The sequence below is a fragment of the Salvelinus namaycush genome, chromosome 31, assembly GCF_016432855.1.
Source record: "Salvelinus namaycush isolate Seneca chromosome 31, SaNama_1.0, whole genome shotgun sequence".
NCBI lineage: Eukaryota > Metazoa > Chordata > Actinopteri > Salmoniformes > Salmonidae > Salvelinus > Salvelinus namaycush.
Window position 1 is genome coordinate 8,937,831 of NC_052337.1, and position 19,744 is coordinate 8,957,574.

A 19,744-nucleotide genomic window follows, 5' to 3' on the forward strand; every position below is an offset into this window, starting at 1 on the left:
GCGAGACGGAGCGAGCGCGAGACGGAGCGAGCGCGAGACGGAGCGAGCGCGAGACGGAGCGAGCGCGAGACGGAGCGAGCGCGAGACGGAGCGAGCGCGAGACGGAGCGAGCGCGAGACGGAGCGAGCGCGAGACGGAGCGAGCGCGAGACGGAGCGAGCGCGAGACGGAGCGAGCGCGAGACGGAGCGAGCGAGCGAGCGAGAGACGGAGCGAGGGCGAGACGGAGCGAGGGCGAGACGGAGCGAGCGCGAGACGGAGCGAGCGAGAGACGGAGCGAGCGAGCGAGAGACGGAGCGAGCGAGCGAGAGACGGAGCGAGCGAGCGAGAGACGGAGGGAGCGAGCGAGAGACGGAGGGAGCGAGCGAGAGACGGAGCGAGCGCGAGAGACGGAGCGAGCGCGAGAGACGGAGCGAGCGCGAGAGACGGAGCGAGCGCGAGACGGAGCGAGCGCGAGACGGAGCGAGCGCGAGAGACGGAGCGAGCGCGAGAGACGGAGCGAGCGCGAGAGACGGAGCGAGCGCGAGAGACGGAGCGAGCGCGAGAGACGGAGCGAGCGCGAGACGGAGCGAGCGAGAGACGGAGCGAGCGAGAGACGGAGCGAGCGCGAGAGACGGAGCGAGCGCGAGAGACGGAGAGAGACAGAGCGAGCGAGAGAGAGACAGAGCGAGCGAGCGAGAGACAGAGCGAGCGAGCGAGAGACAGAGCGAGCGAGAGACAGAGCGACACAGAGCGACACAGAGCGCGTTAGAGCGCGACACAGAGCGCGAGAGAGCGCGACACAGAGCGCGAGCGAGAGAGACAGAGCGAGCGAGAGAGACAGAGCGAGCGAGAGAGACAGAGCGAGCGAGAGAGACAGAGCGAGCGAGAGAGACAGAGCGAGCGAGAGAGACAGAGCGCGAGAGAGACAGAGCGAGCGAGAGACAGAGCGAGCCAGAGACAGAGCGAGCGAGAGACAGAGCGAGCGAGAGAGAGCGCGACACAGAGCGAGAGAGAGCGCGACACAGAGCGAGAGAGAGCGCGACACAGAGCGAGAGAGAGCGCGACACAGAGCGAGAGAGAGCGCGACACAGAGCGAGAGAGAGCGCGAGAGAGCGAGAGAGAGCGCGACAGAGCGCGACTCTCGCTCTGTGTCGCGCTCTCTCGCTCTGTGTCGCGCTCTCTCGCTCTGTGTCGCGTTCTCTCTCGCTCTGTGTCGCGTTCTCTCTCGCTCTGTGTCGCGCTCTCTCTCGCTCTGTGTCTGGCTCTCTCTCGCTCTGTGTCGCGCTCTCTCTCGCTCTGTGTCGCGCTCTCTCTCGCTCTGTGTCGCGCTCTCTCTCGCTCTGTGTCGCGCTCTCTCTCGCTCTGTGTCGCGCTCTCTCTCGCTCTGTGTCGCGCTCTCTCTCGCTCTGTGTCGCTCTCTCTCTCGCTCTGTGTCGCTCTCTCTCGCTCTGTGTCGCGCTCTCTCTCGCTCTGTGTCGCGTTCTCTCTCGCTCTGTGTCGCGTTCTCTCTCGCTCTGTGTCGCGCTCTCTCTCGCTCTGTGTCGCGCTCTCTCTCGCTCTGTGTCGCGCTCTCTCTCGCTCTGTGTCGCGCTCTCTCTCGCTCTGTGTCGCGCTCTCTCTCGCTCTGTGTCGCGCTCTCTCTCGCTCTGTGTCGCGCTCTCTCTCGCTCTGTGTCGCTCTCTCTCTCGCTCTGTGTCGCGCTCTCTCTCGCTCTGTGTCGCGTTCTCTCTCGCTCTGTGTCGCGTTCTCTCTCGCTCTGTGTCGCGCTCTCTCTCGCTCTGTCGCGCTCTCTCTCGCTCTGTGTCGCGCTCTCTCTCGCTCTGTGTCGCGCTCTCTCTCGCTCTGTGTCGCGCTCTCTCTCGCTCTGTGTCGCTCTCTCTCTCGCTCTGTGTCGCTCTCTCTCTCGCTCTGTGTCGCTCTCTCTCTCGCTCTGTGTCGCTCTCTCTCGCGCTCTGTGTCGCTCTCTCTCTCGCGATCTGTGTCGCTCTCTCTCTCGCGATCTGTGTCGCTCTCTCTCTCGCGATCTGTGTCGCTCTCTCTCGCGCGATCTGTGTCGCTCTCTCTCGCGATCTGTGTCGCTCTCTCTCTCGCGATCTGTGTCGCGCTCTCTCGCGATCTGTGTCGCGCTCGCTCTCTCGCGATCTGTGTCGCGCTGTCTCTCTCGCGATCTGTGTCGCGCTCTCTCTCTGTGTCGCAATCTCTCTCTCGCTCTCTTTCTCAAATTTCTCAAATTTGGGGAAATGACACTAATTGTTCTATATTTTTGACATTTTGTCAAGAAATGCAGCTCTGCCTCAGGTTCTGCTGTTTTGCAGTGGTTACACATCTCTCTCTGTGTGTTTGATGTGGAGTGTGTAAATGCCAGTGGTCCGGGCCCATTAGGTCACACTTCAGAGGCAGGCAGGCAGCTGGGTTTAGGGGCCGGTAACGATTGCTAGGTATGGTGTGAAGTGAGGGAGTGAGAAAGAGAGAGGGGGAGGGAGGGAAGTTGATGTGTGTGTCAGTGTGTTTGAACACTTCAAAGACGAGAGAGAGAGAGATACACACACATGTTATCTGCTGAGGACTAGCTTGTCAGTGTGACATCACTCACATGACTTGGTTCACTGTTTCACCGTTTCCCACACTCCTTCCCTCCCACTACAGTAACACTAACAGCTCTCTGTTCTCTCTCTAGGCACAGTCCCTTCAGACAGCACAAGACCAAAGACAAACATGAGATTGACCGGATGACGCTCACTATGGTAAGGCCTCCTTATGCGCACGTGCACACACACACACTATGATAGATCGTTGTGTACACTACAGTGCGCACAAAGCACACACACACACTCATTGAGATGTCCTTATGCGCACTTGAACACACAGCATGTGGTTAGTTCATGTTGACACAGAACAGAAGTACTCATACCTCTTGATTTATTCCACATGTTACAGCATGAATTCAACATGGATTAAATAAATACTTTCTTTTAGAAATGTTTGCAAATTTATTGACCATGAAATATATAAATATCTCATTTACATAAGTATTCACACCCCTGAGTGAGTACTTTGTAGCACCTTTTGCAGCGATTACAGCTGTGAGTCTCTCTGGCTAAGTCTAAGAGCTTTCCACACCTGGATTGTGCAACATTTCCCCATTATTCTTTTCTAAATTCTTCAAGCTCTGTCAAATTGGTTGTTGATCATTGTTAGACAACCATTTTCAGGTCTTGCCATAGATTTTCAAGTAGATTTAAGTTAAAATTGTAACTAGGCCACTCAGGAACATTCGATGTAGTCTTGGTAAGCAACTCCAGTGTAGATTTGGCCTTGTGTTTTAGGTTATTGTCCTGCTGAAAGGTGAATTCATCTCCCAGTGTCTGGTGGAAAGCAGACTGAACCAGGTTTACCTCTAGGACTTTGTCCGACATTCCATTTCTTATTTTATCCTGATAAACTCCCCAGACCTTACCGATTTACAAACATACCCATAACATGATGCAGCCACCACTATGCTTGAAAATATGGAGAGTGGTATTGAGTAATGTGGTGTATTAGATTTGACCCGAACGTAACACTTTGTATTCAGGACTAAAAGTAAATTGTTTTGCCACATTTTTTGCTGTATTACTTTGACATTGTAGTCATTTAGCAGACTCTTCTCCAGAGAGACTTAGTTAGTGCATCTTAAGATCGCTAGGTGGGACAACCACATATCACAGTCATAGTAATTACATTTTTCCTCAAATGAACCAAAACAGTAAAGTATGAGTTCAAGAAGGGTGGGTACTGTAGTGCCTTTTTGGAATATTATTCCGTACAGGCTTCCTTTTCACTCTGTCATTTAGGTTAGTATTGTGGAGTAACTACAATGTTGATCCATCCTCAGTTTCCTCCTATCACAGCCATTAAACTCTGTAACTGTTTTAAAGTCACCATTGGCCTCATGGTGAAATCCCTGAGCGGTTTCCTTCCTCTCCAGCAACTGAGTTAGAAAGGACACCTGTATCTTTGTAGTGACTGGGTGTATAGATACACCATCCAAAGTGTAATTAATAACTTCATGCTCAAAGGGAAATTCAGTGTCTGCTTTTTTAATTTGTTTTATCTATCAATAGGTGCCCTTCTTTGTGAGGCATTGAAAAACCTCCCTGGTCTTTGTGGTTGAATCTGTGTTTCAAATTCACTGCTTGATGAGGGACCTTACAGATAATTGTATGTGTGGGGTACAGAGATGAGGTAGTCATTCAACAGCCATGTTAAACACTATTATTTCACACACAGGGAGTCCATGCAACTTATTATGTGACTTGTTAAGCACATTTTTACTCCTGAACGTATTGAGGTCATAACAGAGGGGTTGGATGCATTCACTCAAGACATTTCAACTTTTCATTTTTTATTAATTTGTTTTTTATTTTTTATGATCCACTGACATTATGGGGTATAGTGTGTATGCAGTGACAAAACATCTGTTTAATCCATTTTGAATTCAGATTGTAACACAACACAATGTGTAAAAAGTCTAGGAATGTGAATACTGTCTGAAGGCCCTGTATACGCAAAGTAAGGATTTATCCTTCAATACACTGAAACAAAAGCACACACACACCCCCGCAGCAGTACATATCCTGGAGATATCATCTTCACAGATGTTACAGAGAACTCCTCCTGCCAAGTCTCTGTGTCATAATGCCCAGGGAATGAGAGAGAGGCAGGAGAGAGAGCATTGAGAAGAGCTTCTGGCAGGAAAAAGGTGAATTTGCATCCTTACTTTGCATCCGTCTCTCTGCCTGCTACAAACAGCGTCAGATTACACATAGAGGGAGCGTCCCGAGTGGTGCAGTGGTCTAAGGCACCGCATCGCAGTACTAGCTGTGCCACTAGAGATCCTGGTTCGAGTCCAGGCTCTGTCGCAGCCGGTCACGACCGGGGTGGCCTACATTTAGTCCAGTGTCAACCGGGTTAGGGGAGGGTTTGGCCGGCAGGGATCCCGTCGCACACTAGCGACTCCTGTGGAAGGCTGGGCGCAGTGCACGCTGACACGATTGCCAGGTCACGTGCTTCCTCCGACACAATCGTGCGGCTGGCTTCCGGGTTAAGCCAGCATTGTGCCAAGAAGCTTGGCTGGGTTGTGTTTCGGAGGGCGCATGGCTCTCGACCTTCGCCTCTCCCGAGTCCGTACGGGAGTTGCAGCGATGGGACAAGACTAACTACTAATTGGATACCATAAAATTGGGGAGAAAGAAAGCCATAGACTACGAGGGGAGGCCTAGACCAGCCGTGCCAAACCCTCTTGAGAAGCTACCCTCACGCAGGGTTTTGTTGCAGGCCTCAGGACCACGATTAGCTGGATCAGGTTTTAGAGCAGGGCTGGAACCAAAACCTGCACATGTGGTAGTTCTCCTTGAAGAGGGTTGGTCACCCCTGGTCTTGACTAGAGTATGTCTACTGTAGAAGACTATGGAGTATCAGAGCAGAGAGAACTGTTAGGAGGGGCTAACAAGGAAAGTATTGTCAGTCGAGATTAAATCAGATTAGGTTTTAATCCAGCCACTTAATCAGAGTAATCTATATAATCCCTGTTAGGAATTCTGATTTAATGGTTTTATTAGATAAATGATCACCACCAAAGTTAGAGGGCTTGGAATGAGAGTGTTATGGAGGAGGACTGTGGACATACTATGGAACAAGGAATGATGGAGCACACATCCTCTTCTTCCCTCTCAATTTTCAATACATATTGAATAGGCTTTATTGTCATGATAAATCAATTCAGTATTTTATCTTGTTAAAGAAGGAAATGAGACTAATCTCCTCTTTCTCTCTCTCCTCTCCGTAGAACGTGGAGTTGCCAGACTCGTTCTCTGTGGAGCTGAAGGGTCTATTGGAGGGTCTGCTGCAGAGAGATGTGGTGAAAAGACTGGGCTGCCTGGGACGAGGGTACACACGCGCACACAACCACACACACCCAAACACCTGCTACTACTAACATCGTTTTACAATCATTGTTGTTAATGTCAGGTTCTAAGAAACTTCAACCTTGGACTGCATACCTCATAAACAGTATTTAACTGTTCTGGGCTAGCCATTTGTTTTTCAATGCACCAATAGAGTGCATTGTGCGTTGACACAAAAGCCATTTGTTTTTACCATGCACCTGTCCTGAGCAACATAATTGAACATTTCCATTGGTTCTCTGTCCAACCTTGTGGCGGGTATAAGGCCTAGTGTGAATACTATGAAAGGCCTATACATTATAATAGTCCGTAACCTAGTTTGGTTTTGTTGGAAATACTGCCACCTGCTGTTAGGACATGAAACTGTTCCAATGTGAGAATGACCTGGCTTTTTCTCTCGCTCCCTTTCTCTCCATCCACACACACACACACACACACACACACACACACACACACACACACACACACCACACACACAGGGCCCCAGAGGTGAAGGAGCATCTGTTCTTCAAAGGCATTGACTGGCAGCAAGTGTATCTCCAGAAGGTAAGGCGTGTTTGTGTTGAATCAGGTGACCAGGTTCATTATAAAGTCTCCCAGTCTGGACAGTCGTCCATGTTCTCTTTCTCTCCATCTGTTGCCATGGTTACTCCTCTGCTGTAGGAATGTAGTAGTTGCTTTGTTCACTCACCCTCTTTTCTTCTCTAATACTTATCCCCCTTTCTCTCCCCCCTCTTCCTTCTCTTTTCTCCTCCCTCTCCTCCAGTATTCTCCCCCTCTCATCCCTCCTAGAGGAGAGGTAAATGCAGCAGATGCTTTTGACATTGGTTCCTTTGATGAGGAGGACACCAAGGGCATCAAGGTAAAGCTCCCAACACACACACCCCTTATCTCATGAAACCACCAAGGGCATCAAAGTCAAATCCACAGCATTATATAACCGCTAAAACGGTAATCCTGATATACACACTCACCTACATCATACTGCAACGCACACACACACACACACACACACATACACATGCTCACACATGCTCACACACACACACACATGCTCACACACACACACACACATGCTCACACACACACACACACATGCTCACACACGCTCACACACACGGAGGCTGAGGTGTAACGTGACTCTATCAGTGTTCAGAGAGAAAGTCCTTCCAACAGAGGTTTAACATTACACAACAGTATTAGGAACGTTGGGAGCGTTCCAGGCTGCCTTAATTACAGTGGTGCTGCACAGCTTAGCAGATCTCACAAGGACTGGTGTCGTGGTTCTCAGACATGACTTCACTTAGCCTTACACCTCATAGCTGTGTCGTTCCTCTCTCCTCTACCTCTCCCCTTTCACCTCTCCCTCTCTCCAGTTGTTGGACAGTGACCAGGAGTTGTATAAGAACTTCCCCCTGGTCATCTCAGAACGCTGGCAGCAGGAGGTGGCTGAGACGGTGTACGAGGCGGTCAACTCCGACACGGACAAGAACGAGGCCCGCAAGAGGGCCAAGAACAAACAGCTGCGCCACGAGGAGGGTGAGGAGGACACACGACGCACATCTCCACACACACAGACACACGACGCACATCTCCACACACACAGACACACGACGCACATCTCCACACACACAGACACACGACACACATCTCCACACACAGACACACGACGCACATCTCCACACACAGACACACGACGCACATCTCCACACACACAGACACACGACGCACATCTCCACACACACAGACACACGACGCACATCTCCACACACACAGACACACGACACACATCTCCACACACAGACACACGACGCACATCTCCACACACACACGACGCACATCTCCACACACACACGACGCACATCTCCACACACAGACACACGACGCACATCTCCACACACACACGACGCACATCTCCACACACACAGACACACAACGCACATCTCCAGACACACGACGCACATCTCCACACACACAGACACACGACGCACATCTCCACACACACGACGCACATCTCCACACACACGACGCACATCTCCACACACACGACGCACATCTCCACACACACGACGCACATCTCCACACACACGACGCACATCTCCACACACACAGACACACGACGCACATCTCCACACACAGACACACGACGCACATCTCCACACACAGACACACGACGCACATCTCCACAGACACACGACACACGACACACATCTCCACACACAGACACACGACGCACATCTCCACACACGACGCACATCTCCACACACACAGACACACGACACACATCTCCACACACAGACACACGACGCACATCTCCACACACACAGACACACGACGCACATCTCCACACACACGACGCACATCTCCACACACACGACGCACATCTCCACACACACAGACACACGACGCACATCTCCACACACAGACACACGACGCACATCTCCACACACAGACACACGACGCACATCTCCACACACAGACACACGACGCACATCTCCACACACAGACACACGACGCACATCTCCACACACACAGACACACGACGCACATCTCCACACACACACACACGACGCACATCTCCACACACAGACACACAACGCACATCTCCACACACAGACACACGACGCACATCTCCACACACACGACGCACATCTCCACACACAGACACACGCCGCACATCTCCACACACACGCCGCACATCTCAACACACACGCCACACATCTCCACACACACGCCGCACATCTCCACACACACGCCGCACATCTCCACACACACGCCACACATCTCCACACACACGACGCACATCTCCACACACAGACACACGACGCACATCTCCACACAGACACACGCCGCACATCTCCACACACACGCCGCACATCTCCACACACACGACGCACATCTCCACACACAGACACACGACGCACATCTCCACACAGACACACGACGCACATCTCCACACACACAGACACACGACGCACATCTCCACACACAGACACACGACGCACATCTCCACACACACAGACACACGACGCACATCTCCACACACACAGACACACGACGCACATCTCCACACACACGACGCACATCTCCACACACACGACGCACATCTCCACACACACAGACACACGACGCACATCTCCACACACACGACGCACATCTCCACACACACGACGCACATCTCCACACACACAGACACACGACGCACATCTCCACACACACGACGCACATCTCCACACACACACGACGCACATCTCCACACACATCTCCACACACAGACACACGACGCACATCTCCACACACACAGACACACGACGCACATCTCCACACACACGCACACACAACGCACATCTCCACACACACATCTCCACACATCCACACACACACACACACACGACGCACATCTCCACACACACATCTCCACACATCCACACACACGACACACATCTCCACACACAGACACACGACGCACATCTCCACACACACACACACACGACGCACATCTCCACACACACACACACACGACACACATCTCCACACACACACACACACACACGACACACATCTCCACACACACAGACACACGACGCACATCTCCACATACACACACACACACGACGCACGTCTCCACAAACATCCCACTAGAGATGCACGATATGGACTGAATGTCATATTGCAATATTTTTGTATTGATGATATGACTTGTGTTGTAATTGTGGAACATAGTGTTTTATCATTGTGCAGGCCTACCTCACACACATCATGTGGGTAAGCTTTTCGTTCCATGTGTGTGTGTTTGTGTGTTGTAGACTATGCCCTGGGGAAGGACTGTATAATGCACGGCTACATGTTGAAGCTGGGGAACCCGTTCCTGACGCAGTGGCAGCGCAGATACTTCTACCTGTTCCCCAACCGAGTGGAGTGGAGGGGAGAGGGGGAGTCACGGGTGAGCAACACACACACCTCTACTTCCCCTTTTTGTGTGCCTGTGTGTCTAAGTTGTGTGTGTTTCAGTTGGTGTGCTTCTTCTGTTGTTCACGTATGTGGTCGTCTGTCTGTTTCCACTTACAAGCATGTGCTTTCATGGGTATGTGATGGGTGTGGTATGTGATGGGTGTGGTGAGTGATGGGTGTGGTGTGTGATGGGTGTGGTGTGTGATGGGTGTGGTGAGTGATGGGTGTGGTGTGTGATGGGTGTGGTGAGTGATGGGAGTGGTGAGTGATGGGTGTGGTGTGTGATGGGTGTGGTGAGTGATGGGTGTGGTGAGTGATGGGTGTGGTGTGTGATGGGTGTGGTGAGTGATGGGTGTGGTGTGTGTATTCTTCGTCATTGTCCATCTGTCAGTGCATGAAGGTTGTCTGTCCTCGCTCCATTCTGTAGGCCTGGATTAAAAACATGAACACATTCTGTAGGCCTGGATTAAAAACATGAAAAGATTCTGTAGGCCTGGATTAAAAACATGAAAAGATTCTGTAGGCCTGGATGAACACATTCTGTAGGCCTGGATTTAAAAAATGAACACATTCTGTAGGCCTGGATTAAAAACATGAAAAGATTCTGTAGGCCTGGATGAAACCATTCTGTAGGCCTGGATGAAAACATGAAAATATTCTGTAGGCCTGGATGAACACATTCTGTAGGCCTGGATTAAAAACATGAAAAGATTCTGTAGGCCTGGATGAACACATTCTGTAGGCCTGGATGAACACATTCTGTAGGCCTGGATGAAAACATGAAAATATTCTGTAGGCCTGGATGAACACATTCTGTAGGCCTGGATTAAAAACATGAAAAGATTCTGTAGGCCTGGATGAACACATTCTGTAGGCCTGGATGAACACATTCTGTAGGCCTGGATGAAAACATGAAAATATTCTGTAGGCCTGGATGAACACATTCTGTAGGCCTGGATGAACACATTCTGTAGGCCTGGATGAACACATTCTGTAGGCCTGGATGAACACATTCTGTAGGCCTGGATGAAAACATGAAAATATTCTGTAGGCCTGGATGAACACATTCTGTAGGCCTGGATGAACACATTCTGTAGGCCTGGATGAAAACATGAAAATATTCTGTAGGCCTGGATGAACACATTCTGTAGGCCTGGATTAAAAACATGAAAAGATTCTGTAGGCCTGGATGAACACATTCTGTAGGCCTGGATGAACACATTCTGTAGGCCTGGATGAAACCATTCTGTAGGCCTGGATGAAACCATTCTGTAGGCCTGGATGAAACCATTCTGTAGGCCTGGATGAACACATTCTGTAGGCCTGGATGAACACATTCTGTAGGCCTGGATGAACACATTCTGTAGGCCTGGATGAACACATTCTGTAGGCCTGGATGAACACATTCTGTAGGCCTGGATGAACACATTCTGTAGGCCTGGATGAACACATTCTGTAGGCCTGGATGAACACATTCTGTAGGCCTGGATGGAACCATTCTGTAGGCCTGGATGAACACATTCTGTAGGCCTGGATGAACACATTCTGTAGGCCTGGATGAAACCATTCTGTAGGCCTGGATGGAACCATTCTGTAGGCCTGGATGGAACCATTCTGTAGGCCTGGATGGAACCATTCTGTAGGCCTGGATGGAACCATTCTGTAGGCCTGGATGAAAACATTCTGTAAAAGAGACAAAGGTAAGTCTGACCACTACTGGCCAACCCTCCTCTCGTCCTCTTCCTTTCCTCCTGCAGTGGCCCTGTAGATGGGTTGGAGTGTCTCCTCAGTTCAGAGTTCAGAGAAGCGTCCTTACTCAGCTCCGTTCCAAAGACTCCTCTCCTCTATAGCTCCATTTTGATTGGTCCATCTCATACCCAGCTTGTTTGTGATTGATTCCTCTCTCCCCGAAGTGAATTTCTGATTGGTTGGTGTGTGTTCAACAGCAAAACCTGCTGACGATGGAGCAGATTGTGACGGTGGAGGAGACACAGATTAAAGATAAGAAGTGCATCCTGCTGCGCATCAAAGGAGGGAAGCAGTTTGTCTTGCAGTGTGAGGTACGTAGGAAAACTACTAGATCTTTCTGTCTCGGCTCTTCCTCTTTCACTGTCTCGGTCTCTGTAAATGATTGTGCAAGTTGTAAGTTATTAAAATGGAAGGTGTGTGTTCCCTGTCTGCAGAGTGACCCAGAGTTTGTGCAGTGGAAGAAGGAGCTGACCGAGGCGTTCACTGAGGCCCAGAAGCTGCTGCGTCGCGCCCCTAAGGTCATTGGGAAGGGACGGGCTGGGGGGGTGGAGCTCTCCAAACCTCCCCTCACACACCACAACAGCAACGGCCTGTAGGCCACACACCTGCACACACACACACCGCATCTTATAACCTCATCCCCTATGAACCCGCCCCCCCCCCCCCCCAGCCCTAGACACATAAATCACACACACACACACACACACACACACACACACAAACACAGGAACACCCCACACTCTCGCCCTGGAGTGTGTATGGACCAAGCCGCCAGCCTCTCTCCTCTGAAAGCCAAAGCATACCATGGGACCCTGGGATGAAGGGAAAGAGATGTACATGTACCTAAAGAGGTCCAGAGTGTTTTCTCCCCTCCGTCTCCCACTGTAGCCTGGGGGTAGACCCTTCTCAATGATGACACACTCCTCTCACCCCAATGCACTGGCATTCCACCCAGTCAACCTGGCAGAGCAGCAGAAACCAGCCCTGGAGTAGGAGACTGAAGACTAGGGCCCCTCTTCTCCTTTTCTCTTTGTCTCCCTCATCCCCCAGAGAGACTGGACCTGAGCCACACACACCTGCCAGCCACTCTCCACAGGATTGTCTGACTGTAGTGGAGGGGTGGGACCTAAAGCAGGAGGTGAAGATCTGGACCAACGGCATCGCTTGGAGAGAGGGGGCTGGACCAATGACATTCCTCTCCTGTGGGCTCATACGGAGGGGAGGAGAGAAAAGCAGAAGGAGAACAGGAGCAAAGACCTGCTGGGACATACCAAGAGAATGGCAATGAACTGTGTGTTGCTGTGTGTGTACGCTATTGTCCCGGTGTGTTGCTGTGTGTGTACGCTATTGTCCCGGTGTGTTGCTGGGTGTGTGTGTGCTATTGTCCCTGTGTGTGTGTGTGTGTACGCTATTGTCCCTGTGTGTGCGTGCGTGTGTGTACGCTATTGTCCCTGTGTGTGTGTGTGTGTGTGTGTGTGTGTGCGCGTGTGTGTGTATGCTATTGTCCCTGTGTGTTTGTGTGTGTGTGTGCGTGTGTGTACGCTATTGTCCCTGTGTGTGTGTGTGTGCGCGTGTGTGCGCGTGTACACTATTGTCCCTGTGTGTTTGTCCCTGTGTGTGTGTGTACGCTATTGTCCCTGTGTGTGTGCGTATGCTATTGTCCCTGTGTGTGTGTGTGCGTACGCTATTGTCGCTGTGTGTTGCTGTGTGTCCAGAGATGGGGCCATAGAGGTGGAAGCAGGTTGCATTCCTTCAACAGAGAATGAAAAAGGAGAGGAAGAAAGCTGCTTTGAATTTGGAAGAGACTTTTACCCTTTGTTCTTGTCCTCCCTTCATCACTGAAGTGCATAAAGTGCCAACGTCAATATTTACTTGAGTCACCTGAGCACCCAGGAGGACCCATTTGAAAGCAGGCATCGCCCCCTGATACAGATCTCACTGGCACGGAACTCTTGTGACCATGGACAAACTTCCCCGATTGGCTCCTGTACAGCTGCTGGTAACCATGGAGACCGGGGAACGCTTGTACTCGTAACTATAGGAACAGGGGATGGTGTGTATGAAGGACACACCGTCAAACCGACAGAGACATAGATGGAGGAGGGATCTACTGACTGACTAGCGGTCTTTATGGGCCACAGTATGTGTATATAGCCCAAGTCTTTCTCTGTATCTCCTGTATAAAACAGTACTACTCTACAATACATGTCTGTCTGTCCTCTTCTCTGTGGGCATGTGGGGAGGGGGGTCTGACAGCTTTCAATCACCTGGCAGTGTGCATACCTCTGTGTGTGTGTGTGTGTGTGTGTGTGTGTGTGTGTGTGTGTGTGTCTGCATCTGTGAACCACTGAGGGCCAAATGCTGTGTGATTGTATCAGGGCAGTCCTAATTTGTGTGTATGCCATAGTCTTGCAGTCATCCAGATGTAGATTTTACACACACACACGCACATATATGCAGATTGACACACACACATGCAGATTTCCAGACAGACACAGGAATGGCTGTATAGGGACGTCAGTGCAGAGAGAGCTGTTAGGTTGTTGACTCCACAAACCATCAGTAAGTTCACTTCAGGCTGGTTTGAACTTTCCTATAAATGATTTCTGATTGTGACCCAGAATGCAGCTTCATGTTTCACAGTTTTAGGAGAAGCAGTTGTGCTGGAGTCATGACATGTTTAACTGAATGACATGAACGCACAGCTGGGAGATGTTTTAGAAAAGAGAGAGGGGGAAGAGGTGAAACCATTTGTTCACTCAATTGTAATTTCAGGGTTTTGTTTTTTCATGCAGTACAATGTTCCTTGTCTGTTATAACCATGCATTTCCTCAGCTGTGACCTGCATGTGGGGCTGGGAGGGTGATATTCTTAGTAGCCTTTACAAGTCAGGGGGAAGTGATGTTGTTTTAGAGATACCTGTCACCTTTCATGGTGTCTTTTAATTGTTTTTAAACCAAATGAATGGGTTTGGTTTTTGTTGAAACGACTTTGTAGCACCTTTTTAAGCCAATGTGTTACTTACTTGATGTTCAATGTGCCAAATGCCTGTTGCTGTTTGGCTGACTGTTCTAGACCAATGAGAATTCTCCTCTCTCAACCTTGACCCCTCACAGCACCAGCCTTTGGCCACACACACTCAACCCCTGAATCTGAGGAATGCGTGTCTTTTAAAGGGTACAAAACTAACAACTGGTGCTGTGGAGCAGAGTGTGAGGAGAGGTGTGTTTCTATGTTTGTTCTAGCATGGAGTGAATCTGGCTTTTGGCACCTTTACCTGTCACACACAGGGCTTGGTTGTAATGGGTTCAATTGGTGTGTGTGCGTGCTGCATTCAATCGCTTGTCAGTATGTTTATTTAGTGGAGATGTTTTTGTCACACACACACACACGCGCGCTAGATAATGAAAAAGGATGGCATATAGTAAGGATAAAAACTAACAAATTCAAGTATATATATGAATATATGTGTATATGAAATGACAAATGCTCTAGGATTATTTAAAAAGATTTAACGATGTAGATTTCTGTTCAGATGACGATGGGCTGGGGAAGGGTTGGGATTTGGATGTATATTAATCTGTTTGTGTTGAAGACATTGGCTCGGATCTTGCACATAGACTTTAGCTATTGAACCTGCGAGTTACCAGATGATTATTTTTGTTTGAATACCAGACTCTTGCTCTTTCATATTTATTGTGTTTTGGGGAAATGGCGCCTCCTGTCTACGAGCTCGCACCAGACGTCTTGCTGTAGAGAACTGGTCCACATACATCACTCTTTTACATGTACCACAAATACTACTGGCTTTGGGTTACTCTTACGATTGAGGTTATGACGACAATGATATTATTCAATAATTGTTATAAAAATGATTTTGTTTTAATGAATTTTGTTTTGTTTCCAAGACAGGTAGAGCATATGTGGTGGACTGCTTATATAAAACAGTTCAGAAATAAATAAAAACATTTTTTTTCGTGTTGCTTTGTCTAAAGTGTGATTTGTTGAGCCACTACAGTACACTACATACAGTTGAAGTTGGAAGTTTACATACACCTTCGCCAAATACATTTAAACTCCGTTTTTCACAATTCCTGACATTTAATCCTAGTAAAAATTCCCTGTCTTAGGTCAGTCAGTAGGCCTCCTTGCGTACACACACTTTTTTCAGTTCTGCCCACAAATTTTCTATGGGATTGAGGTCAGGGCTTTGTGATGGCCACTCCAATACCTTGACTTTATTGTCCTTAAGCCATTTTGCCACAACTTTGGAAGTATGCTTGGGGTCATTGACCATTTGGAAGACCAATTTGCGACCAAGCTTTAACTTCCTGACTGATGTCTTGAGATGTTGCTTCAATATATCCACATAATTTTCCATCCTCATGATGCCATCTATTTTGTGAAGTACACCAGTCCCTCCTGCAGCAAAGCACCCCGACAACATGATGCTGCCACCCCTGTGCTTCACGGTTGGGATGGTGTTCTTTGGCTTGCAAGCCTCCCCCTTTTTCCTCCAAACATAACAATGGTCATTATGGCCAAACAGTTCTATTTTTGTTTCATTAGACCAGTGGACATTTCTCCAAAAAGTATGATCTTTGTCCCCATGTGCAGTTGCAAACTGTAGTCTGGCTTTTTTATGGTGGTTTTGGAGCAGTGGCTGCTTCTTTGCTGAGCGACCATTCAGGTTATGTCGATATAGGACTCGTTTTGCTGTGGATATAGATGCTGTTTCCTCCAGCATCTTCACAAGGTCCTTTGCTGTTGTTCTGTGATTGATTTGCATTTTATGCACCAAAGTACATTAATCTCTAGGAGACGGAACGCGTCTACTTCCTGAGCGGTATGACGGCTGCGTGGTCCCATGGTGTTTATACTTGCGTACTATTGTTTGTACAGATGAACATGGTACCTTCAGGCGTTTGGAAATTGCTCCCAAGGATGAAACAGACTTGTGGAGGTCTACAATTTTTTTCTGTGGTCTTGGCTGATTTCTTTTGATTTTCCCATGATGTCAAGCAAAGAGGCACTGAGTTTGAAGGTAGGCCTTGAAATACATCCACAGGTACACCTCTAATTGACTCAAATGATGTAAATTAGCCTATCAGAAGCTTCTAAAGCATAACATCATTTTCTGGAATTTTCCAAGCTGTTTAAAGGCACAGTCAACTTAGTGAATGTAAACTGCTGACCCACTGTAATTGTGATACAGTGAATTATAAATGAAATAATCTGTAAACAATTGTTGGAAAATTAATTGTGTCATGCACAAAGTAGATGTCCTAACCGACTTGCCAAAACTATAGTTTGTTAACAAGAAATTTGTGGAGTGGGTGAAAAACAAGTTTTAATGACTCCAACCTATGTGTATGTAAACTTCCGACTTCAACTGTATTATATAACGATATCAAGGGCAAGTTAAGAATTGCTATGAGTTAAAGGTATTATGTGTAAGAATTCAACAACGGACCCTCTCTTGTTGTTAAATTGCCTGTGGCCACCAAATCTCTTGTGAAATTGACTAGTTCGTTGTTGAATTGACAAGATTATGTTGACCAATAAGAAGGCTGCACCATTAGAATGCAATTTTGTATGGGCTCAATTTGTTTTCTTTCCAATATTACTGTAGATATATTAAAGACATTTTCTTAAATTACAATGCATGAATATTACATATACACTATATATACACAAGTATGTGAACACCCTTTCAAATTAGTGGATTGGGCTATTTCAGCCTCACCTGTTGCTGACCGCTGTATAAAATCGAGCATACAGCCATGCAATCTCCATAGACAGACATTGGCAGTAGAATTGCCATACTGAAGAGTGACTTTCAACGTGGCACTGTCTAAGGATGCCACCTTCCCAAAAAGTCAGTTTGTCAAATGTCTGCCCTGCTAGAGCTGCCCTGGTGAAGTGCTATTATTGTGAAGTGGAAACGTCCAGGAGCAACAACGGCTCAGCCGCGAAGAGGTAGGCCACACAAGCTCATATAATGGGACCGTCGAGTGCTGTAGCGCGTAAAAATCGTCTGACCTCGTTTGCAACACTCACTACAGAGTTCCAAACTACCTCTGGATGCAACGTCAGCACAATAACTTAATGAAATGGGTTTCCATGATCAAGCAGCCACACAAGCCTAAGATCACAATGCTAAGCGTCGGCTAGAGTGGTGTAAAGCGCGCCGCCATTGGACCCTGAAGCAGTGGAAACGCGTTCTCTGTAGTGATGAATCACGCTTCACCATTCTAGATGATTCTGTGCTTCCAACTTTGTGGCAACAGTTTGGGGAATGCCCTTTCCTGTTTCAGCATGACAATGCCCCTGTGCACAAAGCGAGGTCCATACAGAAATGGTTTGTTGAGATCGGTGTGGAAGAAATTGACTGGCCTGCATAGAGCCCTGACCTTAACCCCATCGAACACCTTTGGGATCAATTGAAACACCTACTGCGGGCCAGGCCTAATCGCCCAACATCAGTGCCCGATCTCACTAATGCTGTTGTGGCTGAATGGAAGCAAGTCCCTACAGCAATGTTCCAACATCTAGTGGAAAGCCTTCCCAGAAGAGTGAAGGCTGTTATAGCAGCAAAGGGGGACCAACTCCATATTAATGCCCATGATTTTGAAGTGAGCCGTTAGACGAGCAGGTGTCATGTGGTGTAGCTCTTTTAATGTGTTCATGTTCAAGCAATCTGACAATTTTTCAATAACATTCAGCTACTGAATAAGTATGAATAAATGTACCCCTGTTTTATAACACATTTAATGTAAAAACTTGGAGAAGTACCAGACTGAACTATTGATACCATAATACTTGATGTGCCCTCCTGAAACCTGTTTTGCACACTGCCCAAGAGGGAGCTGGTGGATTCTTGGGATAGGTCAGTGCTTCCAGTCCTTTTTCCTCCCCTGTCCCCACCTCTTCTGTCCCCCTCACTCCTCTCTCCCCCTCACTCCTCTCTTAACTTCCCCTAGCTCCTCACCCTGAAGTTCAGTTTGGCTGAAACAGTGTGCACCGGGATATGGAACGTGATGTGACCAGGCAAAACCGGCGAGGGAGTAGCACCCATCTCAGATGGAACAGTACATCATGGTACATCATTCAGGAACATACAACATGTCTTCCATAAAAAATATGTTCACATTTTCAAACTAGTTTTCATTGGGAAAGCAGATGAAGGACATATGGGGATTTTATCAAAGCAAACAAACACTAACAGTACATTCAAAAAGTATTCAGACCCTTTCACTTTTCCCATATTTTGTTATGCTACAGCCTTATTCTAAAATTGATTAAATTGTTATTTTTTTCTCACCAATCTACACACAATACCCCATAATGACAAAGCAAAAACATGTTTGTGGAAATTTGAGCAAATTGAAATATCACATTTACATTGGTATTCAGACCCTTTACTCAGTACTTTGTTGAAGCACCTTTGGCAGCGATTACAGCCTCGAGTCTTCTTGGGTATGACACTACAAGCTTCGCACACCTGTATTTGGGGAGTTTCTCACATTCTTCTCTGCAGATCCTCTCAAAATCTGTCAGGTTGGATGGGGAGCATCGTTGCACAGCTATTAGGTCTCTCCAGAGATGTTCGATCAGGTTTAAGTCCAGGATCTGGCTGGGCCACTCAAGGACATTCAGAGACTATTCCCAAAGCCATTCCTGCGTTGTCTTGGCTGTGTGCTTAGGGTTGTTGTCCTGTTGGAAGGTGAACCTTTGCCCCAGTCAGGTCCTAAGCGCTCTGGAGCAGGTTTTCATCAAGGATCTCTCTGTACTTTGCTCCATTAATCTTTCCCTCGGTCCTGACTAGTCTCTCAGTCCCTACTGCTGAAAAACATCCCCACAGCATGATGCTGCCACCACCATGCTTCACCGTAGGGATGGTGCCAGGTTTCCTCCAGATGTGACGCTTTGCATTCAGGCCAAATAGTTCAATCTTGGTTTCATCAGACCAGAGAATCTTGTTTCTCATGGTCTGAGAGTCCTTTAGGGGCCTTTTTGCAAACTCCAAGTGGGCTGTCATGTGCCTTTTACTGAGGAGTGGATTCCGTCTGGCCACTCTACTATAAAGGCGTGATTGGTGGAGTGCTGCAGAGACGGT

The 19,744-nt window shown here is 48.4% G+C and overlaps 1 protein-coding gene across 1 annotated transcript in view; it reads left to right on the top strand.

The window, feature by feature from the left end:
• Positions 1-13,009, top strand: part of LOC120026183 (beta-adrenergic receptor kinase 2-like) — a 91,018-nt gene extending 78,009 nt beyond the window's left edge. The window contains exons 12-19 of the mRNA XM_038971008.1: positions 2,658-2,724; positions 5,808-5,908; positions 6,405-6,471; positions 6,692-6,787; positions 7,302-7,464; positions 9,732-9,868; positions 11,823-11,936; positions 12,060-13,009. Coding sequence (XP_038826936.1) covers positions 2,658-2,724; positions 5,808-5,908; positions 6,405-6,471; positions 6,692-6,787; positions 7,302-7,464; positions 9,732-9,868; positions 11,823-11,936; positions 12,060-12,221 — 907 coding nt within the window. The 3' untranslated portion in view covers positions 12,222-13,009. The remainder of the gene's footprint in view (positions 1-2,657; positions 2,725-5,807; positions 5,909-6,404; positions 6,472-6,691; positions 6,788-7,301; positions 7,465-9,731; positions 9,869-11,822; positions 11,937-12,059) is intronic.
• The last annotated feature ends 6,735 nt before the right edge of the window (positions 13,010-19,744 follow it).